At 37.8% G+C, this 27,355-nt stretch overlaps 1 protein-coding gene across 3 annotated transcripts in view; it reads left to right on the top strand.

Moving 5' to 3' along the window:
- The window catches only part of PCSK5 (proprotein convertase subtilisin/kexin type 5), a 471,035-nt gene that overhangs the window by 208,645 nt on the left and 235,035 nt on the right, over positions 1-27,355 (top strand). For all 3 annotated transcript variants that reach the window (XM_055272213.1, XM_055272212.1, XM_055272214.1), the window contains exons 8-9: positions 1,726-1,938; positions 12,915-13,015. In XM_055272213.1, coding sequence (XP_055128188.1) covers positions 1,726-1,938; positions 12,915-13,015 — 314 coding nt within the window. The remainder of the gene's footprint in view (positions 1-1,725; positions 1,939-12,914; positions 13,016-27,355) is intronic.

Raw genomic sequence — 27,355 nt, 5'->3', positions numbered from 1 at the left:
TCATGTCATAAATATTCTGTTCCTTGAGCATTCAAGGTCAGGAAGAGTTTATCACAGATACTCCAGACTTTGTTATCTCTTTTTCTTTGGCTCTTTTTCCAGAAATTCTAAGACAGCATCCCCCAAATGCTTTTCCTTCCACCTGGGGACCAGAAAATTAGGGCCTGGAAGGAAGAAAGTCTCTGCCATCCCTAGCTTTGTGACTTGGCTTCTCACTTCCTAATAGAAAATGATGGATTTGGCCTCGATGTCTTCCAATTTGCCTTCTAGCTTTAAAATGGCACAATTTCTTAGGGATTCAGCTGTAGCTATTCCCAAATACTCTCCATTTTGGCTTAAATCTCTGTTTTCTCCTGAAGACATCATCTTATAGTCACTTCACTGTGTATGTCCATGTTCTACTTTGTTTCTATTCCTTAATTATTGAGGACTTTAAGAAAGTCATTTTTTTTTTTTTTAAAGACGGAGTGTCACTCTGTCGCCCAGGCTGGAGTGCAGTGGCATGACCTCGGCTCACTGCAACCTGCAACCTCCGCCTCTCAGGTTCAAGCGATTCTCATGCCTCAGCCTCCCGAGTATCTGGGATTACAGGTGTGCACCACCACGCCCGGCTAATTTTTGTATTTTTAGTAGAGATGGGGTTTCCCTATGTTGGACAGGCTGGTCTTGAACTCCTGACCTCAGGTGACCTGCTCACCTCAGCCTCCCATAATGCTGGGATTACAAGCGTGAGCCACCATGCCTAACCAAGAAATTCATTTAGTTATTTTTAGCTACCAAGCTTTGGCATGAAGAATGTGACACTGTCTTGTAGCATTCTAAGATAATGTTAATGGATCTATGGTCAAATATGTTTGGAAAAATTATATTAGACTGTATCCTGCTCTTAGAATTTTACAATAAGCGTTCATTTATTAAAGGTTCTTAGAAGTTTTGCAATAAAGAGGCTCAATTAATTTTGTTTAATTCAGGGATTCCCAAACATATGTGATCTTGAAATCCTTTTATTTATGGTGGCATCCATTAACAACCCTCAGTAATTAGTGTCTACACCACTCATGGGAAGATCAGTTTTATAGAGAGAAGTACACAGTTAGTACTTGCTTCTGACGCTCACCAACAGTGTGATTCAGCATGGAGGCATAACCTCTCTATACCTCATGTTCCTCAGATGTGAATGAGGGTGCGTAATAGCACCCAATTCATGGCAGATTTGAAGATTTTAAACAATAGTGCATAACTATGGTAATTATAACTAATGATATCCCAACTCTCATATCTCACTGTCTGGGTTCAAATTTTGGCCCTAACACTTACTGTTTGTGACCTTAAGAACATTACTTAACTTCCTTTTAAAAAAAAATTTAATCAAATTACTTAACTTCTGTACCTCAGTTTCTCCACAGCATAATGGGGACAGGAATTGTGCCAGCCTCACAGGATCCTTGAAAGAATTCAATCCAGTTCATGTAAAACACTTTGAATTGTGCTTGGTCCATAAATATTAGCCATTGTTACTGTCATTATGTGTGCTCTTGTAACTTTTCTGACCATTTGAGTCTAAAAGCCAACGCCTCTTACTCCACTCCCAAAAGCTGCTTAAGCCCAGCATATTAAGATAGCAACACACCCCACCTGCACCTACTCAGTTTGGCTCAGCGGATTCTGACCTCTTCATTTAGAGTCATTTCACACCATCATTTAGCTTTCTCTGTTTGTGAACAGGGGCGGAGAGGCCTCGGCTCTGTGTTTGTTTGGGCATCTGGAAATGGCGGAAGGAGCAAAGACCACTGCTCCTGTGATGGCTACACCAACAGCATCTACACCATCTCCATCAGCAGCACTGCAGAAAGCGGAAAGAAACCTTGGTACCTGGAAGAGTGTTCATCCACGCTGGCCACAACCTACAGCAGCGGGGAGTCCTATGATAAGAAAATCGTACGTGACATGTGCATGCCCATCATGATCTGTTTATTTAATGTTCACTTTGAAATACAAAGGGAGAACTATAAATATATATATATATTATATATTATATATATATACACACACACACAGAAGTAATATATGGAAATAGGAAATTAGATTCGTTGATAATAGAAGAAGTTGTAAACATTACCAATTGAAAATGCTTGTGCAGTCATCACATTGCAACATTTAATGTGGACTTAGACGTGATTAAGCTTCAATTTTATTGAGGATAAATGATTGGTTCACGTTCACATTGTGAGTTAGTGGCAGAGAAGAGACTGGAATCTACACCTGACTCAGCCCTGTGCTCCTATCACTGTGTTTCCACACTGACTTTTAACTTTAGCTTTAGTGCTTTGGTTTCTGAGTATAGCCAGTTCAGTATGAAAAACAAAAGTGTGTAAGGAAACTCAGAATTTCATTGAAATTATACTTATTTAACATGAACTAAACCTCTATAAAAGGTGCGTTTCTTTTTTTTTTTTTTTCTTTTGAGATGAAGTCTAGCTGTTGCCCAGGCTGGAGGGCAGTGGTGTGATCTCAGCTCACTGCAACCTCTACCTCGCAGATTCAAGCTATTCTCCTGCCTCAGCCTCCCGAGTAGCTGGGATTACAGGTGTGCACCATTGTGCCCAGCTAAATTTTGTATTTTAGTAGAGACAGGGTTCACCACGTTGGCCAGGCTGGTCTCAAACTCCTGACCTCAAGTGATCCTCCCGCCTCAGCTTCCCAAAGTGCTGGGATTACAGGCATGAGCCACTGCGCCCCACCAAAAAGTGCATTTATTTATTTTTATTTTTATTTTATTTTATTTTTTGAGAGTCTTGCTCTTTTGCCCAGGCTAGAGTACGGTGGCGCGATCTCGGCTCACTGCAACCTCTGCCCCCCGGGTTCAAGCTATTCTCCTGCCTCAGCCTCCCAAGTAGCTGGGACTACAAGCACGTGCCACCATGCCCGGCTAATTTTTTGTATTTTTAGCAGATACAGGGTTTCATGATGTTGGCCAGGCTGGTCTCAAGTGATCCACCTGTCTCGGCCTCCCAAAGTCAAAGTGCTGGGATTACAGGTGCAAGCCACCGCACCCGGCCAAAAAGTGCATTTCTTATAGACAGCACAAAGTTTGCTGGATGGAGAACCGCGGAAGCTGTATGGGATCCCCTGTTTAGCAACATATCCTGCACTCTAGGCAAACAGCCAGTGTAATTAAGAGTTCAGGTGGCAGGCTCAGCCTGCTGCGTGAGTTTCTTTCACTCTTGAGATATTTGTAGTTGAGTAATTTTGGACAAATTAATCTGTCTGTCTCAACGTACTTATTTATACAAAGAGGACATTTAGTAGCACATAGTTCATGGAGTTATTACAAAATAATGAGGAAGGCAGTAAAAAGTGCTTAGCACAGTACCTGGCCCTTCAGTGCTTAGGAAAGCTCTAACTTTTCGGGGGTGCCCAGCACTGTGCTGCTGATTATAAATTTCAGACACCTTTGCACTTTGCACTTTTTCCTGATCATGGTTTTGTAAACTGTCTCTGGATTTGTCTTTTCAAGGTAGAGCTAAGCTGCTGTACCTGACACTTTTTAGCATTTAGCCAAGACTCTGCTTCTGGCTCTAACAGATCTACACAGGTTGGGGTCACTCTACTGGTGCTCCATCTGCCTTTCCCGCAGTCCGTAGGGGACAGGACTGTACCTCCTTTGTGCAAGTCTTAATTCACATTCATTCTATTCCTCTTGATTCCTGGTTATTATATGATTTTTATATTTGATTTATCAGCTACTTTTTACTACCTTCTTTAGTTACATTTTGTAGATTGATTTAGGTAAAAATTGCCTCCCCATATACATGCCCCCATCTTTCCCTAATTGCTCCACAATGTCTGGGTTTAAATATATACACCCAATTCCACCTGTCAGTGGAATTGGGTGTATATATTTAACATTCATCAATAAGCATAACTCCGAAACAGCAAGTGAAATATACAAGGCGAAAATGCAGAGATGAGCTTTGCATTTGAAGTTTCTGGCTTCCTTAACTGGAAAGTGATGCCCCAATGAAATTTTGCCTCCATTACAGAAATGTTATAATCTAGAAATATGCCTTTGCTTTTAAATAAGAAGACTTGTGTCTTCTAACTCATGGTCAACGTCCACTAGCACGGAGTGACATCCATCAGTCCTGCATCGTGAAATTCCTGATGAAAACTCGAATAAGAGTTCTCGTTTTTTACCTCTGGAGTTTGAAATCATCTTAAGTCAAACTCACTATTGCTTCAAAGTAATTATGCCCATTTAGTCAGTCCTATTATTATCTGTGGGGCGACTGCTGTGGGGAGGGTATTGTTAACTTTTATAAATGCCTTCTGTAAGGGAAGCATGTAGTCTCATGGTAAAAATATCGAAGAAGAAGGCAAGATTGTCTCGGTCCAGGTGGGAGAACACAGTGTGTACAGAGGGACTGCAAAATCACTGCTGTGAGTTTTACTCTCTAAACTTAACCTTCCCGGGGCCTTCGTCATTATTTGCTGTGATTGTGTGGTTGCTGCTGTGACTCCCATGGCAGGGGTGTCATTTAGGATTCCCCCAGGATAGACAAATTGACCCCTTCTGTGGGCAGGGAGAGAGCTTACAAGGGAAAGTGGACACCATGACTAAATGTTAATATCCTTTCGTGCGGTCATATACTCTTCCCCAGTTTTTGCTTGTGATTTCAAAGCCTTCCGTGACTCACTCTATGTATTTAACTTAATTTGTTTCTTCCTTTTTGTTTAATGCCTTTCTTCTGTTTTTGTGAGATTATATTAGTAAATTTTCTCAAGCTAGTTCTTAGATTCCCTTATTTTGCCTGAATTCCCAAATTACCCCCAACTGGAGAGGAAATTTGGAAGTTGTTTATATTAGTCTCTAGCTTCAGAGAGACCACTCCGTGGATAAGCAACCCTCATGGAGTCTTGATTGCCTCATCTGTAAAATGGAGATAATACCAGCACCAATCTCAGAGATTTCCATGAAGATAATAAAATCCCGAGTTAAGGTACCTAGTGCCTGGTACACAGGAGCAGCTCAGTGCATGCCCAGTCACATTGTCGCCTAAGCTCCTGTAGCTTTCTGCATCCTGGGAGGTCAGGGCATTTTTCCAGCTGCCGTTAAGAGAGGTGCTCATCGCACCTCAGTTTTTCAAATCTATAAAACACTGCGATCTGTTCCACTCATCCCATAAAGAAAGACACTCTGATCGGGAACATGTTAACAATTTGAACATGAGTGGATTTGGCAGCAACATCAGCCTTTTATGGTCCAGCTGACCCCTTTTCCTTCTAGATATCAGAATGACAAATAATCCTGTGTTGCACTTGGGACCCTTCCTTCACCAGGCTTTGAACCCAGACGCCTTTGGTCCCTCGGTGATGCCCGCATCCTGTTAGTGGAGTGTGTGATTGAGTGCTACAGGAATGGCAGTGCCTGTCTTTGTACTAGGCCCCCTTCCCTGAGACATTCATTTCCTTTTGTCATCTGCAGCCTACCCAGAAGAGCACAGTTGTCATTCTTCATTCATAGAGCACCTTTGTGATTTGAACCAAGACAGTTGCTGAGGATCTGAGGAGAGAGGGAAAAAAATCTCCTCTCTGCTTCTGGGAAAGCATTTTTGTTAAATAAATTTTACTTGTTCTGGACAAAATGACTTTTCATGATACGCAAACAGGAAAGCCTTGCCCTGGGTTTCAAAACATAAGGAAGTCCCTGTCCCTTGGTTTCCTGCCATTACTTCTAGCACAGTTGTGGACCTTGGTATTGCATTTATGCTTTACTAGATTTGGATCAGCAATGGCCTTATATCTTACTGCAGCAAAAGAAGCGTTCAAAGTATAAAGATTACAATGAAAGAAGCTCTTTCATAAGCTAAATAGAAGTCATTTAAAATGACTAGTTATTTTAAAGTCGTATAATGAAAGAATGTTTTTATTAACATAATTGTTCACATTTTATTACATGTCTCACATGTAATACATTTATATATTAACATGTTGAAAATATCACATTTTTTGTCCTTCTCATTTGTGCCTGACACTGTGCTATGCACATCAAATGCAACATCTCATTGTATTCTTGGGAAACCCTATGCAGAAAGATCATGGTGCCCCCACTTTACAGATGAGAAAACTAAAGCTTGAAAAGTTAAACAAGCAAACAAAAACCACAGCTAGTAAATGGTAGAGCTTGGATTCCAATCAAAGTCAGGATGGACCCCCAAACTCATCTTGTAACCAGTGTGCTATCCCACCCTGATGCATCTTAGGGATATCCAGTATGGGGCTATGTGAAAGAATAGTGCTTTTCTTACCTGTTTTGAGTTCTTTTCAGAGTCATAAAGAAGCATTTAGAATATATATACATTTCCATTTTTTTATTATTTAGTCTACTCATTTTGAATTTCATTCCTTTACCCTTCTTCTTACCCCCTCAGACCATTGAACCCCTTGCAAAAAACTCAAGCTGAGTTGCTAGTTCCTATGGCAGCAGAGTTAGCACTGAGCTCCTAAGGTCATGGCTTTTGTATTTTTTGTATGATGTTCAAACCAGGGCTCTCTGATGTGCAAAGTGCCCTCTGTTAGAACACTCCTCTACCAAATATCACTTCATTTTTGTCTCCTCTCAAATTTCACCTCAAAGAGGATTTTCTTCATCACCTTTCCTAAAACAGGGGCACACCCTTCCACCACTCTCTACTCCTTTACCAGTTCAATTTTTTTTTCTAGTGCACTTACAGCTACTTCACATGGTAGTACATATTTTCTTATTTAGTGTCTGTTTTTCACACTACAATGGAGACTACTTGAGGATGGAGACCGTGTTTTGTTCCTTTCCAGAGCCTGAGCTCAATAAATATTCGTGCATAAATGACTAGCAAACATTTGGAAGTTGTTTGTGTAGCTGCAGGAAGACAGGGAGCTGCTCTGTTTCTTTCAGAGAAACTTCTTCTATTGGTAGGTTGGTGAAAGTCAAACGTTATTTGACAGGATATTTAGCACAGAAAATTGCCAGCAGGAATCCTGCTACATGATAAAGCTGTTCATGTAACCTGTTTTTAGTGTCAAAAAGCCTAAAAGGTCCCATCTATAACCCCTCACCTCCTCCTGACATTTCTCTCAAGTTCTGTTTTATAAATAAGGCTCCCCCTTCTCTCCAGTCCCTCCCATCATTAAATTATCTCTTTCTTTTGGGACTTGTTCAGACTTTGACTTTTTTCCCCCTAGTAATTTATCTTAGTGATTGGGACATAGAGTTTCTCAGATTCCTCCTGGGAGGGGTTCTCTGAGCCAGAGTTGGGAGAATATATGTTCTGCTTAGCCTTCTCCTGATGTCATTTTATTTATTTGTGTTCAAAACAAAGTTGCTGCCTGGGGTATCTCAGAGTTGGCCTGAAAAACAAATTCCATGTGGAGGAATTATCTTATTGCTTTTAATGCTTCTAAGCAGCTCTACATTTTCTCTTGCAGAAATATTCTGCTCTCTCCTCTCCCTCCTCTTCTACCACCCGATTCATTTTTCAAATGCATTCACCATTTGCACTAGGTTATTCTCTGTCATCTCTCCATTTCTTCTTTTGACTTAGAAAATTCCATTATTTTTCATGAGTAAAAGTCTAGTGAATCCAGATGTGTTTAGTTTATTTGGAAGTTTGATACATATTCTCTTGAGAAAGTTAAAAAGCTAAAAGGAAACATTGCTTCTGAAAAGGTCTCATTTTAATGGCCTGAAGGAACCTCCGTACGGACTTGATGACCTGGGCTGGGCCACAAGGCCAGTTCTGCCATTGTTGTTACCTTTGCTCTCATGAATGACTACACTTTGTAACTCAGCTTTTTTTTTCTGCTGCTGCTATTTTAGAATTTGATATCTTTACCACTTACGAGCCCTTTTGTAGCTGTTTGCCCTTGGGCAAGTTACTTAACCCCTCTGAGCCTCTATTTCCTTAGCTAATAAAATATCTTCCTTGCAGTGTTCCTGTGGGTTTATATATCATTTTATACAGACACACATAAATACCTCTTGCACACTGTCTCATTCATTGCAAGCTGCTCATTGTGGTAGTTTTAGAGGAAGCAGTGGAGCTGGTGGTAGCTGGTGGTAGATAAAGCATCCCTGATACAAAAATTCAAAATCTGTAGCATTCCAATGAGCATTTCCTTTGAGTGTCATTTTGGTGTCCCAAAAGTTTAAGATTTTGGAGCATTTCAAGTTTTCAGATTAGAGATGTTGAACTGGGGTAATGCAGATATTCCATAATCTGCAAAAATTTGAAATCTAAAACATCTCTGGTCCCAAGCATTTTGGGTAAGGGATACAAAACCTGTAGTACTTGTGAGAGTATTAGCTGTACTTTAAACCCTGGATTGTATATATACACATATGCACACATAATTTTTGTAGGTTGACTGCAAATTTCTGTGAGTTTTGTTTGGATGGTGGAAAAAGAAGTGACTTTGAGTGTTTCCTAATGAACAGAAGAGTTGAAGTATAGAATGAAATGAATATAAAGGGGCTTGATTTTAGGGATTCAACTTAGCAAATAAATATTGTGCCTCTTGGTACATGGAACTGAGCTGAACATTATGGAGATACAAAAGTGATATAACATGGGATTCTTCTTTAGTGATAGCAACCCTCCATTTGTAAGCAAAATCTTCTATTTGTACTTCACATTTACAGATTCTTTTAGCAACATGAGAATGGGATTTTGTGTGGACTTGTCAGTCATGACTGAATTTTACACCAGTCTTTGTGACTTCTGTGGACACAAAAAGCTTTCTTTAGTCTTCAGTTCTTTTTTATTTTACTGTGCTTAATAAATCAGCTTCTTCTATTTTAGTCATTGACACATTTAAAATTTAGTTTCTGCCCTTCTCCCCCATAGCTGTGTCTGAAACAGCTTTCTTGGCACAATTCTAGTTCAAATCAAAATCAACACCAGAAACAAATTCAACCTAACAGACAGTAAAATCATTTCATGTTTCAAAAATATCTGTTCAGTTGCTCTTTTAACAGATATGAGACAATATGGCACCTTCAAAGTAAAACGGATCACTAGATATCAAGGAGAGAGAAACTCTTGACTGTGGGGTTGCTATAAAAGCTTGTCACTTATGGCCAAAGTCAGTCTGAACTGAGATTCCCTGGAGAATTACATCAACAGGCTAAAATCAAAGGTCCAATCAGAACAAGTAATGAAATGTGAAATATTAGGACGTAATTGCTTAGGGTGAGAAAAAGTGATGGTTCATCTTAGTTGAGGCTGCCTAAACCTGAACAGTACCCACCGCTTGTCGTGAAAGGAAGATGACATCCCTAACATAGTGGAGTCCAAAAAACCATCTGCTACTGATCCTGAGAGACGCTGAAAATCTAATTTGCTGATCAGGACAGCTTTGATCTGGCTCAGGGCCTGGTGTCCTTTCCAGTTTCCATCACTCTGATAGGCACAAATGATATTTTCTTGAGCAATCTGAGAAGTTTTTTCCTCCTTTGGAGGAAAGTTCTGTTTCTGATTTGTGTAGTGAATGGGGGAATTTGGAGCATGCAAGATGTGCCATCAGGATTTAAACCAAATTCTGAGACATTCTTTAAAATGGACTCTAAAGTGAAAGTGCTTGCATGTAGAATCTCTGCGTTCCCCGCCCTGTGTAGTGGGCCGACTGTTGAATGCAACTTGCCTTTAAATTACGCTGTCAGATCCTATATACATGTGTTGTGATTAATGGGGATATTCCATGTGGTTCCAGTTTTCATAACGTCATTTTTCTTCAACATTGCCTGCTCTTCGGTGGCCTTTGCCTTTTATTTCTAAAGATAGACACAAAAACTCCAATACTGTGGCTTCTCTTAATGACGAAAACCCTGTCTTAGAGCTTTCCAGTAATTTACACCTAAATATTGCCACCTCTGATAGTAACTTCCTCTTGAAATGACCCAGCTGGAATTTCCATTTCAAGCAGGATGAGAAGGGAGTGGGGATGTTTTTGTTTCTTTTCTCCCCGTTCCTTTTAACTTTACCCCTTTCCATCACCTTTCTCCTCCACTCCATCCAGCCCTACTCACCAGTCTCAAGTTTCATTTAAAGTGGTTGAAAAAAATTATAACACAATGGGGATTTGGAATTACACAGATGGGCCTACATTAATAGCATTTAACACTTCATTGGTGTTTATATATAAATGTACTAAGTAGCTTTATATTAAAGCATATGTTGTATGCATAGATACCTGGTCACTATGCAGACAAAACATATTCCTATTGCAAATGCAAGATCATAAAATTTTGATTGTTCACGTTTGAGGTTGGCTGAAGATGGTTATTTATTAGACTCAAGTGCTACACACACTTGGAGTGTTTATTCTGGATTTGTTTCTGTGCATTGAAAATGTCTGGTGCAGCTGAAGAATAAGCAAGGAGAGCCAACTGGGAAAATATCATGAAAAATCTTGAATCCAGGCACAAGTCATTGAAAAAAAAATAAAACTTGGACAAAGGAATGTGACCATGAGGTGAGGTAAAATAGGAAGAATGCAGGCAAGGCTGTCTCAACAACAGCAGATCTGGACACCTGGAAACAAGCTACTTCTGGTGTGTTCATGCATTGACTTAGGGACCAGGGCTTTGGAAAATCAGGCTGCAAATTCACCCATAATTTAAAATGAGGCAGCAATTGCTTTTAACAATCCAGCGATTCCTCTTCTGGAATTATCAATTTGAAAGAACTGAAAACGATCTCAGAGAGATTTCGGCACCCCCATGTGCATTTTCAGCCTTCTTCACAATAGCCGAGAGGTAGAAGCAACCCATGTGTCCATCAACAGATGAATGGATAAAGAAAATGTGGCATAATGGAATATATTGAGCATTATAAAGTAAGGAAATCCTGTCATATGGTACAATATGGATAAACCTTGAGGATATTATGCAACATGAGATAATCCTGTTACGAAAAGACAAATACTGTATGATTCCACTTATATGAGGTACGTAGAGGAATCAAACACATAGCAGTAGAAAGAAGAATGGTCGTTGCCAGGAGGCAAGGAGAGGGAGAATGGGGAATTGTTCAATGGGTACAGAGTTTGAGTTCTGCAAGATAAAAAAGCCTAGTGATATTGTACAAGCTTGTACATATATGGTTAGCAACAGTGTACTGTACACATAAAAATTGTTCAGAGGGTAAATGTATGTTATATGTTTTTTAACACAATAAAAAAATACCTTTTTAAACTTAGCAATGAACAGCCTAGACAGTTTCTTAACATAAAAGTGGATAGGGCCCTATTTACCCAAACATCCTGCAAGCATCACATGCCGAGGTTCAGTAGACGGCTTCAGGGTTCTTGCACACCATTCATTCATTCATTCATTCAGGAAAACGTAGTGAAAAGTTTGACTCCTTCCACCACCACGATATCTATGTAGTTCTATAGATCTTTGTTCATTCTTTCACTCCTTTTATATCAGTACCCACACCTATCTAGTACAGATCATCCGACAACGTTAGAGTTGTCAAAAGGAACGAAGAAAGGATAGTAAGAACTTATGGTCTCATGTGAAACTAAACCATCCAGAATGCCTATCTAGATCCATGAGAGGTCATAAAACAGTCTATTTAGACATCTTCATGTGACATAGAATAAACTTCTAAGCGAGAGTCTGTCTCTAAGGAGCTATACAGCACTTTGTTCCTGTGAAGATCAAGTTTCTTTCCAAACCAAATTTAACTAATTTTCACACTCCTCTTGAAGGAAGCACTTTGAAGGAGAGGCCTCTGTTTTCAGCTGCCTGGATCCCCCTTCACCTTTCTGGGACCTTTCATGACCGTTTTCTTATCTGTAATATATGGTAATATACTGGCCTTGATGCGAAAGACAGATTTACTAATAGCCTTCCAATAGCTTCAATGAGACCGCTAACTCCTCTCACAGACTTCTATACTCCCCCAGAGGTGGTACTGTCCCAAAGAGGGCAAAAAATGGATTCTTGTCCAAGAGGGAGGATTTAAACAATCTTAGAGCTATTACAGTGGTTTCCAGAATCTTATTCCATAGTATTTAAGGAGAATTTAAATTTAATGTATTTTTTTCCATAGTGAGAAAATAATGAAACAAAGGTTGCGAAACATTGCCTTTGCTGGATAGTAATATTATTCCGTCACAGCTAAAGTGAACTGAATTTAAGCCAAGAGGATAAAAATGACTTAGTTCTCACATTTTGATTAAAAAATAAAATGGAGAAATAACTAATTTTCTCTAATATACAAGCTTACACTTAGTGCTGTAATTGCATATCAAGTACACTGGCTTCAGCCTTATTTTTAGTATCTATGTTATATCTTTGAGGAAGTCTTAGTTCATCCATGCAACATTTCTATTGATTCTAGAAACAGGTCCACAACCAAAAGTTCTTTCTATGACAGAGCATACTTTTGGCGTGAAATCTGTGGTTCCCCAAGGTAACAGTTCTGGGCTGCAGGGACTGTGTACTTTTATTCTGTATGTTGCCAATGCCTGCTCAGTGTCTGGATTTGATACAATGTGTTTGATTATTTTAAAATGTTGAGGCAAGGAAAGAACTTCAGTTTTAACCAGAACTGGCACTAGGGAGAAGCAAGCAAGATGCTTACGGAGCAGAATTTGAGGAGGTATTTGCACAATCTTTATGTTTTCACCGATAGGCTCACCCTGGTTTTAACAGAAATGGAGTTCAGTTTCCAAACCCTTCCCTTTTCAGAACTGATCTACACAGGCAATTCTCTGGAAGTGATGTGATTTACAGGCGTGTAGGAACAAGGAATTTAAAACAAGTATTTAACATATACCCCCATTCTATTTTTATGAGTATATTTCTTTCTACTTGCAGGTGACTCACATTGGCCTCAGAGATCTAAACTTTTCACTTTGTTTTCCAGATCACTACAGATCTGAGGCAGCGTTGCACGGACAACCACACTGGGACGTCAGCCTCAGCCCCCATGGCTGCAGGCATCATTGCACTGGCCCTGGAAGCCAAGTAAGCCTTGATCTCTATATGTCTTCAATGGTGACAACCCCTGATCTCAGAGAAAACGTACCCCTTCCCTTGTATATGGCCCCTAGCATGACAACCTAGAATATAATCTTCCCAATCCCACCTTTAAAACTTCAGAAGTTTGGGCTTTTAAAAAAAATTCCCCTATATTAAGAAGAGGATAAGGTTTTTGGTTTTACACGCTTAAAAAATCAAACTGTGTAATTACTTTATTATGGAGTCATAGCACACGCATGCCAGTTGGCTCCAACTCTCTTGCCTTGTTGAGGTTTTTATTCTAGTCTGGGAATGTTCCTGAGCGTCCCAGAGAGGTTAGGTCTGCCCATTTCTGGTCTCTTTCTCTGAAGCATGACTAGGCAGCTCCGATTCCACGACAATAGCACAGTCACAGACTGGCTCTGCAGAATAGAATATGGCAGAGACGAGGACGACCCACTTATATCAAATCCTATTCAGTATAGTCAAATTCTATGTTAAAAAGATTACTGTGAAAGACCCCTTTAGACTATTTGTAAATAGGTCCTTATCTATTTTTTCTCTAAGAACAAATAGGTTAATTTGTCTTAACTTTTTGAAAACCTAGTAACACAGATCTAAAATCTCTTGTCCTCAGTCTTAAAATCCTAAATGCCAGGAAAACTGGCATCTTGCAAATTTAACACTAGAATTCATTTTTTGGCAAAGTTTGCCATAAACTCATTTGAGGCTATTTACAGTATTATTTATGACATTTATTGTGAAATATTCATGTATTTGATTGTGAAGTGTGGCTCAGACCCCGCTGGAGATTTTGTGTCATGTATGTTATGGGCATCATCTCTGAAAAAATTTTGAATTCCAAACATGTCTTGTCCAATTTTAGAATAGGGATTGAAGGCCTGTTCTCTGAGGCTCTCCCTGCAGGAGGATCATAAGAAGAAGGAACTGAACTAATGATATAAGCGGTTTTCTAAAAATAGCCTTGCACCTCTGCCCTAGGGAGGAAGGGAAAGGCGCATTCATCTAGCTGCACCCTGAAGTAGAGCAATAGCCAGTGACAGAGAAGGAATACAAGGATAATGAAGAGGCTCAGGGATTACAATAAGAACCGTGTGGCCGGGCGCAGTGGCTCATGCCTGTAATCCCAGCACTTTGGGAGGCCGAGGTGGGCGGATCACGAGGTCAAGAGATCGAGACTATCCTGGCCAACATGGTGAAACCCCGTCTCTTCTAAAAATACAAAAATTAGTTGGGCATGGTGGTGGGTGCCTGTAGTCCCAGCTACTGGGGAGGCTGAGGCAGGGGAATCGCTTGAACCCGGTAGGCAGAGGGTGCAGTGAGCCAAGATCGCACCACTGCACTCCAGCCTGGTGACAGAGCGAGACTCCATCTCAAAAAAGAAAAAAAAAAGAAGAATCGTGCTAGTTCATTCTTAGGACACAGGTAGTTTCCCAGCATTCACAGCTGCCCCTCTGTAAGACGGAGAGCCTATGTTGAAGCAGCTGGACCTGAATATAACGTGGATACAGCAAATTGCTAAGTCGTGTGTTGGAATGAAACTGGGAGATGGGCTCTGGATATGGTGCCCTCTCTCTGGGTGGCCTCTTGCCCAAGCCTTGACATTGAGAGATACCCAAGCCCCCATGAACATTTGGATTTCTTTCTTTTTGATGAGGTTAAATATGAAGTCATTTTCAACATATTACATCTTTTAAGGTGTTTAAAGTTTGGGTTTAGCAAGGAACTGGCACTTATCCTATTAAATTCTCACTTTACAACTTTTCACTATAGTGTTCTGGCAGCAGAAGTCTCAATTAAGTGTCTGCGTTTTTAATTTGGTGAACTCTACCCAGGATTTTTGAAAAATATATTGTTTTTATTCTGAAATTCTGGGTTGTTTCTCTGGAATATGTTTCTGTCCACAAAATATTAAAAGAAAAAAACATTAGGAATTCCTCTACCATGCTCCCCCTCAAAGGCTATCTCAAACTAAAACTTGGCAACCTGATACTGTAACTATTGCTTCATAGAATTAGGTGATACTCAGTTCTTTGAGATATTACTATAACACTGTTATTTTTTTTAAAACCCAGTTCTTTTTATCACGATTTAAGCTGAAATGCAAAAATCTTGCTTTATGCCTCAAATAACCTGAGATAAGGTCACTTTGGACTGCATAACACATTGGAAGACTATAATTGGTGTTTTTTTTTTTCTCTTTTGCGTTTTGAGCATTTTTAAAGATATATTTTTGACAAAACTGTGATGAGTAGAAGGAGGTTCCTAAGATACAGGCTACCTGGAAAATGCACTGTGTTTTAAGATGTTAACAGTCCACTCCAATTGTGGGGCCAAAATGGATGGTAAACTATCTGATAAACTGAGAAAGAACAAACCTTTTTTTGTAACTCCATTGGTTTGTTGTACTTGCCAATCTTTGCTGTAAAATGAAGCTGAAAATCACGGGAAAGAGGTCTGAGTACTAAAAGGGTGGGTCAGATATTGATGTTAAATTAGCATCAATAAGCATTGGGCCTCCAGCTTAATGTGAAACATATCTAAAACTAAGAAATTGAAGAGAGGAGCTCCGATAACAGTGCATTAAGGCTGCAGTTGCTCTAAAGCTAAACCTAATCCTTGTATATGTGCCTCACTCATTTACCCAGCCCCACCTCTTGCAGTCTCCTCTTACACTATTACTTCTCAACAGCACTTGAACCTTGGTATTTTGATATTCAGCCTTTACTAACACAAGTTGAGGAGCAAGATCTACAAGATACGCTCTTTTAAGAAGAGAGGAGAGAAAGCCACAGCTCTAGGCAGAGTTATGACTCAGGACACTGCCCTACTTGCTGGGTATGCATGGCCTGCCAGGGTTCATTCAGTAACTGGATACGTTGAGCCTTTGAATGAAAAGCTGCAAGAGTCTGCCAGTCCCTATTTGACTGCATGTCCTAGCTATCCCTGTACTATCAGGAGAAATTTACTGTTTCTCTGAATATCACTAGATTACTGTATTTACTCAGTCATAGGAACATTAGAGAAAACTAGGTCCTGAGCTTTTCCCCAGCCTCCTTTCCTTACATTCCAGATGTCTGCCTGCATGGGTAGGACTGTGGTTCCTTCTGTGATGCTGCTTCTACCATTGGCCTCTTTGCCATTCGAAAACCTTCCCAGGAAACTAAGGAAAGGAAAACAAATACATCCGGTAGTCCTAGCTACTCAGGAGGCTGAGGCAGGAGGATCCCTTGAGCCCAGGAGTTCAAGGCTGCAGTGAGCTATGATCACACCATTGCACTCCAGCCCAGGCAAGAGAATGAGACCTTATGTCAAACAAAACGTTGTGGGGGAGAAAGAAAAAGAAGTGGAATGAAATACAAAATATAGAAACAGATAAACTTAAAGTATCCAGATCTCTTTTTCCAAACATAACAAGTTTGATCATGAAATAACTTTGCTATGGCCAGGAGCAGTGGCTCAAGCCTGTAATCCCAGCAATGTGGGAGACTGAGGCGGGAGGATCACTTGAAGTCAGGAGTTTGAGACCAGCCTGGCCGACTTGGCAAAACTCATCTCTACTAAACATATAAAAATTAGCCATGCATGGTAGCACGTGCCCACAGTCCCAGCTACTTAGGAAGTTGAGGCAAGAGAATTGCTTGAACCCAGGAGGCAGAGGTTGCACTGAACTGAGATCATGCTGCTATACCCCGGTCTGGGGGACAGAGCAAGTCTGTGTCTCAAAACAAAAAAAAAGTAAAGAAAAGAAAAAAGAAATAACTTTGCTGTAACAGCTAGTACGACTCTCAGGCCATCCTTTTTCTACAGGATGTATAAGAATATGTGTTGTAACAAATTCTACTCTAATATGCTTGCAGATGCTTGAATGAAATTGTTCTGCTCCCAAGACTAGAAGAATTCTCAGTTTCTCTGAAAATCTTTCTCCTTTACCTTTTTTTCCTGGGTTGGAGCCTCTTTGGTTTGGGTTGTGTTAAGCTCTACAGCCACCTTTGACAGTCTCATCATGAGTCTTGCCTTTCTGCTAAAGTGGGAGATTTCCTCCTTGTTCTCAAAGATGCTTCTAAAAATTATGGACAATTTCAGAATAAGAAAAAATACTTTAATCTTAAAAGAGAGGAGAGAAAAAACTTTTTGTGTTGTGGTACCCTCAGAACATTTTTATTGGTTCAGGATGTTTGCTAGTACGTTTTTTTGTGTGTGGATTTTTTTTTTTTTTTTTTTTTTTGTAACTTTCTGGTGTTTCAGCTAAATGAATAGGGAACATGTAATCAGTGATTATAGGATATCATTTGGGCTATTGCTGCTTAAAATGATGTCTTTTTACATAGCCTAACTCAAAAAATTCAAATAAAATGAATATGGAAGGAAGCAGGTTTATTAAGTGAAAAACCAAAATGAAAGATGGCTGTACTGCTTTTAGCTTAGCAACCTGGCAGAACACCTTATGTTTGTGTTTTGCATCTAGGTCCTAGTATATGTTCCTAGTGCTATAGACCTATGGGGGAAAAAATAAAAGAGCTTGCTGTTAAATGATGTTTTGTATAAAATGGTTTATAAAATAAAGTCAAAATAACTAACATTCATGAATGTACAGAGTGCTGAGAATAATAAGTTGTACTGAAAGTTTTCTTCACCCATCTGCAATTATTAGCAAAGAAAAGCTTATTTTAGTGGAATATTTCATATGTAAAAATATCAGCATCAACTCAGAAAATACAAAAATTAAGTTCATCAAAGAAACCTTTCTGCTTCTAATTGCAAAGGGTCTTTCATTGGAAAATTGAAGAATATATGTTCAGTAATCAAGAAATGTTACACTGTACAGTGAATGGTAAATAAAGGGGACTGAGTCAGGTTGAAACTTCTGAAATTATCTAAAACTTCCTAAAGGGCATTGGTATAAAGAATCTCCTACAAATTCCTGCTTTAAATGACCCCAAAGCCTTTTTCTTACATTTCATATCTCAGAGGCCACAAGAATACCTTACTGTGAGAAAACCCAATATATCTAGATCTAAATTTAGAAAATAAATTAAAATAACAGCTGCTCTTCTACAGTAGAAATACACCTGGTGCATATTGAACGTTAGCTCCCTCTGGTATCTTATATATACACATGCATATACACATTCACATGTTTCTAGGTAGGCTTATCTACTTTCTCCTTATTACTTATCTTTTCCCTCCTATTGCAAATTAAATTTGAATTCCTTGAGAATAAGGATTATGTCTTACCTCTATTTATGTGTATATAACAAATATATTGAACATTACAAAAAAATTAAAGCATCATACTAGGCACTAAGTTACTCAGGGCGTAATTCAAATATGTATAAAATATATAACTTGCTTTCAGGGGATTTTATATTCTCATTAGGGAAGCAAATGTATACTGACAGATACATGCAAATTTTTTAAGGAAGTCAATGAAATCCTTCTGGGAGAAAGGTTGTAGAGGGTGCAGGACTTGGATGAAAATAGAAATGCCCAGCTTTAATGACTCAGATTGGAACATTGGTTCCATAGAAATTTGTATCCTCCATGACACCTAAGCATAATGTTTTGAACAAGGTCCATTCTCAACAAATATTAAACTAATTCATCTAGTCCAATCTTACTTTTTGTACAATGGAACTGAGTCCTAGAGAAGTTAAAGAATTGCTCAATTAATTACTTTTACCTTCCAAATCCTTTAGTTGATACTCATTCGTGACTTCTTTCTCCCATACTGCCTCAACTCGTCTCTCATCCTGTTGATTTATTATTCACTAGAAGTGAACTTCACCTGGCTAAAATAAAGACATGATGCTATTCCCTCTCTCACCTTCCAAGGGAAGCCCCTCTACCTTTTATCTTTGGAGGAAGGGATCATTCGAGACATGGTAAGGTCAAAGTGTGAAAAGTTAAAGAAGTGTTGAGCCAAAGGATGATTCACACCATATGCTGTTGATTTCACAAATCCATCCTGAAAATTTTCTCAGGAAATTAAACTGACCATCAGCATTTCTTATAAACCTAAAAAGTCCGTCTATATAAATCTTATGTAATTCAGATGAATCCACCACTCTATGTCTTTGCTTCACCTTTCATTATAATCTGTCTTACCTGCATGTTTCCAGCGTTGGAAAATTGTAGGGAAATGACCAAAATATTTGCGATACAGTGATTGTGAGAAGTTAATATGTAGGACAGTCGAGAAGGGGTTCCGGAGTTTTGAACAAGCCAGCTCTCAGTTAAAGTACTCACTGGGCCGAGGGGTGCTTCATATTTCTAGAACTGAGCAATATTAAGGGAGGCCACATAAGAAGGATAGACATAAAGATTTCTTAATATTGGGGTTAGCATCTTAGTACTGATATCCTGTAAACTAGTCTTATCATCTGTGTATTTTTTAAATTAAAAACACATTTTAGTATAAAATGTCTCATTAAAAATTTTCCCGAGGGCCATATTCAGCTCTATGAGATGCTGCAGTGGGCAGGGAGCACAAGTGTATTTGCTTATTGAGGTAAAATTGCAGAGGGCATACCAAGCTTTTCCTTTTAAGAGAGTTTTATTTATTTCAATTAGAACTTAGAAAGTACTTGCGCAGAGAGAAATACAAGCATATGTGCCCTGATTCCACACAATTACAAGGGTAAAGAAGCAGGTATTCCACACACCCTTCCTTTCACATACTCTTAGAGTTTTTTTGTGTATTGGAGTGTTGTATGTTGGGCTTAAAATTTTGCTGAGACTTCTGGTATGGAATGCTTGGGGTATACAGCCTGAAGAGGGTGAAGAGAATTAAAAAGAAAACCAGGGAGGAGAGCTGAAAAGATTTATAAGGTAAAAACAATGCACATTTCGACTTGAGGCCTAGCGGACAGAGAAGGGATGTACTGTCCTGAACTATTCCCTATGGTGAAATAATTGTAACCAGACCCAAAGAGCAGTTACCACGGGCCTTCTGCCAGGACTGTGCATGAAAATAGCTTTGTTATGTCTACATACACACAGACAATACACTCTGTCCTCTAGTCCTTCTCAAGTTCAAATTAGGTAGAAGCCAACTTTTCCTGGACTCAACTTTGTACCTTAACTAATGGTTTCAAAAACTACAGCTTCCAGAGGTGTCTATTATGACTGGAAAAGCCCTGGTCAACAGGCTCGTTCACCTTGGATTATCTTGAAATGTAGCCAGTGTGTTCCAACTCCTTCCCTAGATGAGAAAACTAAGAAACATGTTGGATAGTTGAGTTGCTCAGAAACTGAACTGAAGACAGAAAAGTTCTTAGGAGACTGTTACCTGTCTCTTTTTCCTTAGCTATATTTTGAAAAATGTATTAGTCACTAAAAACATTTTATTCTTTTTTTTTTTTTTTTTTTATACTTTAGGGTTTTAGGGTACATGTGCACAATGTGCAGGTTTGTTACATATGTATCCATGTGCCATGTTGACCCATTAACTCGTCATTTAGCATTAGGTGTATCTCCTAATGCTGTCCCTCCCCCCTCCCCCCACCCCACAACAGTCCCCGGAGCGTGATGTTCCCCTTCCTGTGTCCATGAGTTCTCCTTGTTCAATTCCCACCTATGAGTGAGAACATGCGATTTTATTCTTACTATAATAATACAGATTGCTTTTTCCAAAGAATAGTTGTCAGTCCTGTTGCAATCACCAGACCTTTTCCTTGTATAGCTGATCAAGTATCATTTTCAAGTGTCAAATGTTGGAAATGTCTCATGTTATAAATATCCAGTTTGTGCAGGAGCAAGGCAAGTAAACCATTTGGGAAGCCAGTGTAGTAGTGCAGGAGAGATTAGGGTAGCCTCGTCAAGGTGATGGGAATGGGGACAGAGAGAAGTGGGTAGATTTGATGTATATTTTGTAGGTATAGCCAACAGGTAATGAATTACATATGTGCCTTTGGGAAAAGCAAAAAAATAAAGATCTAGTTTCTTTGCTAAACTCAGGTAAATTGTGGTATCATCTATGGAAATAGATACCCTTTATTCTTCCCATGGGATTCTGAGGATTAGAAGCTGCCTAAAAATTCAGTTGTACAAGAAAGTCTCTGGGCCTACAGATTTTGCAACAAGACCTGTAGCAAATTTCTCTGGCAATTATTGACAGTCCTTGGGTACACCAGCCTTCCCATCAGTTAATTAATCTGCAAAAAGTGCCTACCCGGAGATCATGATTGCTATAAATGACTGAGACAGTTCCCATTTTAAAAAAGCAAAAGAAAACAGAGAATATTATTTACATTATAAATTGCTCATCTGCTTCTGTGTTTTTAATTTAAACAGTGTTAGCAAATTAACCTTTATGCAGTTACCTGATAAGATTGCTTAGAAACTCCACTGATGTATTAGTGAGTTTACAAGAAATATGTGAAATTTAGTATTAAATTTAGTCTCTTGAGGGTTTGTGGATTTTACTCAATGCCAGGAAATTTTTGTTCTGATAGTGCCTATGGTAACACCCCAAATACCATCAAATATGATTTTTCTTGCTAAGCAAAAGAGAAGATGACTTTTTTAGGGTCCATTAGTTTCACATCATAGCCTGCTACTTAATCAGTTTAGTCAAAGCATATTAAAAGACTCGTTGCATAATATATCATTGGATGGCTTCATCAAATATTGCTGTTTTTGTATTTGAAAATTCTCAGATTATATTCCTCTACTCTATATTGAAACGTAGTTCAAACTTAATCTGTTTATATGCCAAGTTTTCTTGGGCTGAGTTTTGAATTGATGTAACCTATGCCTACATTGTCTTGCCCTATACTTTTTTACTTCCAGGACATTTTTGTCATATAAAAGTTAAAATTGTTTGGTGTCATTTGCTCAGAAGAGCTGAATTGTTCCTAGTGACACTGGAATCTAGTTTTTGTATTAACTGATTCCAGCATCCTTTTTTTCCTCTGTTTAAAAATTTATAATCATAATGCATTTTGCCATCAATAGGAGAGAAATGTAAATAAGGAAAATAAAAATGACAGATTGAAAGCATGTCATTTTACTAACTTGTAAGATTTTATTCATCCTGACATCAACAAGTTGATTATGACATCTGATGTGTTGAAAGCTCCAAGCAGCACATTCATGGTGAAATAAACTGTAATACCTGGAATAGAACATCCAACACAAAAAGAAAGACATTGTATGTTTATAAGATTGCATTATTTCTTACCATCTTAGATTAAGTTTTCATTTCTCTATTCATAATTCTGAACCTTATTGAGTAACCACCATATGTGTGACTAAGATGAAGTAAAAGTTTATGTTGTTTGCATATCACAGAAAAAGCAATAAGTCCGTGATGCCTGGTAGTATCATTCCTACCAGTAAAGACTGTAGTACATCAGACAGTGACATCCTGTTTGTGACCCAAAAGATTCTACTTGCCATTGGCCCCCCTTGAGTGTGGAGATGTTGCATAGTGCAAAAAGATAAAATTAAGAGAGAAAATGGTGGAAAAAAACAGCAGTCAGCCTTCATTGAATGCTTGCTTTATGCCAAATACTGAGCTGAGTGTTTATATTGGTAATCTCATTTTATCCTCAAAGAAGTGTTCTAAGGTAGGCATTATCACCATATTTCCTATGTGGAAAATGAGGGTTAGGAATTCACACAGGTGATAGGTGTGGAAGATGAATTCAAGGTAATGTGACACCAGAACCCACCATTCTACCACATCACATTTCTTTGTTAAGTACCGTAATGGGACATGGTTAATTACCAATGGGCACTATAAACTGTAAAGGGAATGAATGAGTAAATGGAGAGAAGGAACTTTCCCTACAGTTATTCAAAAGTATGGATAGGTATCTACTCAGGTATCTGTAGTTAGTGAGATATTGTGCCAACAAGTTTAAACTCTAAATCTTGATTGATTCATTCAGGAAATATTTATTGAGTCATGCTTGTTACCGTAATTTCTTTATTTTGAAACAAACTTTTTTTCACATTTCTGAACCTGTAATACATCTTACAAGCCATAGTTGCAATGTTTAGCTAGTTCGGTATGTGCCTGGCACCATGCTAAGAACTAGAATACATCTATGAACAAAACATGCATGGTCCTTGCCAGAGCTGCCAGGAACAGTCAAGTAAGCTGAGCACAAATGTTTGCGAGGCCTTGAACTTGGCTCCAATAGAGCCTACATTTCAGTCAAGGGAGGCAGATGTTAAAGATAATTATATCTGGCATGAAGGAAAAAATAAAACAAAGCATTATATTGTGCTAGAGGGATTGATGGTAGGGTAAGGGTAGGAAAGGATGAATAATGGCAAATAAGGAAAAGAAGTGGCAAGGCCATCAAGGAGATGACAGCATTTTTGCTACAACTGGAGTCATAAAAGTGATTCAACTTACACTTGGTTTTTGTGAGTTTTTACTGAGTTATTGCTTTCTGGCAACGTTAAGCACATCTTACCTTTTTCATCTAATAGAGCTTGCAATCACAACCAAGCTTTAATAGAAGGCCAAATGATAAAGAGGAATACCTGAATAATCCATAATTTTTATATTCCTATAATGAATTTAGAAACCTGCCTGTGTATGATTGAAAACTGGCATCACTTCACAGATTAAAATTGTTCATCTAGTCAGCAAGAATGCAGTTATGTGGTCTTCAGTGAGCACTCGAATTTATTTGAAAAACTTGGTACACAACCAGGGAATGTTGGTATGAAGGAAGAGAATTCTAGTGAGATTTAAAATAGGGAGGTGAGGTCTCTCAAGGGCTCTCAGCAGAGTCTGCTTGTCATTTAGCTATTGGAAACCTTTACGAACAACTTGAAAGAATGTCGTAGCGAGCTTCCTGGAGAGAGTATGATACAGGAGTGATCGTATTAGTCATGCTGAATTTTTATTCGTTGCTCTGAATTTAGGTGCCATTGGAATTGACATCTGATAGGCTCATTTTCCATAGCAGATGTATGCAATTTTATAATTTTCATTGTGCTAAAATTCTCAAGCATTTGGGATCCCATACCTGGAATATAAAGCCATTGTTATCAGTTTGTCTGAGGAATCGTAACATTGGAAGGTTGCCCAGAAACCATCTGGTCTGTAGAGATACTATTCAGTGAGAGTGTTCAGGGGTCACAAGGCAAAGGTGAATAACAATGGCAATGTAGGTTATTTTTAAAACAAAGGTATATTTTTTAATTTTAAAAAAGTAATTTTAAAGTGACTCATTCTGATTACATGTACTGTTTTTGCATAACATTTTCTTACTTGTATGAAATGATGCTATCCTTACTTAGCAATGAAAGTGATGAATCTCACATTGATTCCCAAGTTGAAAAACAATGTTCCGGTCTTTGAAATCCAAAAGATTGAGAGCCTTTTCCATCACAGTGGTGCTTGCAAGCATTCTACTGATTTCATTTGCCACTAATATCTTAGAAGCAAATAAGTATTTATTTAATACTGACAGATACCGGGAAGAGCAATCCCATGACTATTATAATCTATTATTAGCAATAGAACCATTTTTAAAATTTAGGTATTTATTTATATGATGTATTATTTTGATAATATCTTCAAATTAATATAAGTTTAAATTATATTATCATCAAAATAACACATTTTACAAAATACATATATAAATCATGCAAACATGTAAATCACATGTCTCCCTACACAGCAAAGTTTAAGCATGTTTTAAGCTTTTAGTATAACTCCTAATGCTATGATGCTAGTTCCAAATATTCTTAATATCTGCATCATGTTTACTATAAAAAATATTGCATACTTTGTCTTTACTCTGCATTTTGCTTTCCTTTCAGATTACAACATTTTTGTAATAGATTTCTGTTAGTCTTTGTTGATCTTTTCCTGTGTGTGTGTAAGTGTGTGTGTGTGTGTGTGTGTGTGTGTGGTGTAATTTTTAAAATATTTTTTGTTCCTTTCGATGATGTCTAATAATTATAAAGACTGCTAGGAATTGATACATGAAACCAGGAGTTTCTAAAATAGGCATAATAATTCATTTTGTTGTTCCCCTCCCATTTGTTTTTTTAAACCAACCTTTTTTTTTAACCAAATAATGTTTTTTCTAACCTGCAATCAAGCAAGATTAGATTAAAGAAGGTTTCAGGTTTTTGTGGGTGCTGTCTCCATTCAGTTGTTGGAAATTAGATGCTGAAACATTTTTGAATTGTAAGGACTAGTATTCAAATTGAATTTCAAAAGTGTGTTTCAAAGTCACTCAAAAACATAATAATGCTTTCAATCCTCTACTAATCACCTAATACTCTTTCATGTTCATATTTGTCTTACCTGCATATACTCAACATATTACCTTTTGGCCATAGTTATAGCAAATTTTTTTTTTTAATTTTTCATTTGTTTTTAGGTATTGTTTATATTGTTTTGAAATAGGGAATTTTAAAATTTATTTTAAAAGTATTATTTAGTCAAATATATGTGTCCTTTATGAAATCTTCATTTATATAGGCATACCTGATCTTTTTGTACCTCCTAGAGAATTCTACATATGTTGATGAAGCTATGTATGTTTTACCCTAAATGAGTCCAGATTTACATGTGGCAAGGAATTCATGGACCCCAGATTAAAAAGCCTCAGGCTGGGAAGCTCTTTCCTATGTCAGAATTTATTAATTAATGACTGACATTTTCATGTAGTGTTTTCTTTTTTGAGTTTTTAATTTTTAATATTTTTGTATGTACATAGTATGTGTATATATTTATGGGGTCCATGAGGTGCTTTGATACAGGCATGAAATGTGTAATGATAACATCATGGAGAATGGGATATCCATGACACAAGCATTTATCCTTAAGTTACAAACAATCCAATTACCCTTTTAGTTATTTTTGAATATACAATTAAGTTATTATTGACTATAGTCACTCTGCTGTGCCATCATTTAGTAGGTCTTATTCATTCTTTCTAACTATTATTTTTGACCTCCCCTAACCATTCCTACCTCCCCCTAGCACTCCCCATCACCACCCTTCCCAGCCTCTGGTAACCATTCTTCTACTTTCTATACCCATAAATTCACTGGTTTTGATTTTTAGATACCATAAATCAGTGACAATATGAGATGCTGTTTTCTTGTTTTATTTTTCATCATTAAAGTTTAACCAACTAGAGTTTATTTTGTTGTCCAGTATGAGGATCTGAACTGAGTTTTTATAGGGATCCTATTTGCCCGGTGTCATTTGTTAAGTAATCTATCTCCTCCAAAAGTATTTTGTTTTGTATTCTTTTAAGTTGTTGCATTTATGAAGGTCTCCTTTAGCATTTTCTGTTCTATCATTCTACCAAATCTTTAAACATTACAGAATCACTTCATATTTTAAACATTTTCTTAAACATTTGTTCATTTTCCCAGATAAAATTTAGAACCAGTCTTTTGTGTTCCAGAAACAATCCCAGTGGCAATTTATAACAATTGTGTAAATCTTGGCCTCTTTACAAGTTTTCCCAATCAAGAAAATCTTTCTACATTGTTTAGATCTTCTTTTTATTGGCATATTAATGTATCGGACTTGTCCTTAGTTTCATAGTTTTTCAGACTTATTTTTTGGAATAGCAAATATTTGTTTGTTTTGCTATTACTATTATGTCTTTAACTGATTATTGCTTATCTATAACAGCCATTATTTTTGTATGTTTTTCTTACCTCTAGGTCCTTTAACTCACATTATATTATAGCTGATTTTCTTGTTTGTTGTTTTCAGAATATATTCATAGCATCTGATGATAGTAATACTTGTGTATGTTTTAATAACTTTTCATATTTGTTCTTATTGGATAGCGGTACAGATTAGTCATTATAAGTTCAGATTTTGGAGTCAAGCTAACTTCAGTTCCAATCCTGCCTCTCTACTATTATTTCCTGGATAGACTTGAGCAAGTGGAAGTCACATTTCTTAACCTTGTTTAGTTGCAGTTTTTTCATCTGAAATTTGGGTCAATAACTCAGAATCACAGGATTGTTGCTAGGATTAAGTGAACTTAGGTATATGGAAAGTACTAAAAATAAGGAAGCTGATATCATCACAATATTATTTCTATTACATTAACCCTTCAAAAAATGTTAAATATTATGAGATAGTAAGGGTTCACATTTAGATCCTGATTTTCTTTTGGTTTATTTTTTTCTTTTTTACCTTCTGTTTCACTTTTTGTCAATGTTTGTGTTTCTTTTAGATGTTCTTCATAATGCCTATGCAGCGTTTTTGATTTTATATTATCATTAGGAATGAGATTTGGATGTTTCCATATCTGTTGAGATGAATATATAATTTCTCATACTAGATTTGTTGATATGATTTATTAGAATAATACA

This window comes from Symphalangus syndactylus, chromosome 3 (genome assembly GCF_028878055.3).
Source record: "Symphalangus syndactylus isolate Jambi chromosome 3, NHGRI_mSymSyn1-v2.1_pri, whole genome shotgun sequence".
Classification (NCBI taxonomy): Eukaryota; Metazoa; Chordata; class Mammalia; order Primates; family Hylobatidae; genus Symphalangus; species Symphalangus syndactylus.
Note: the sequence above shows the minus strand (reverse complement) of the source record. Positions and strands in the feature narration are given on the sequence as shown.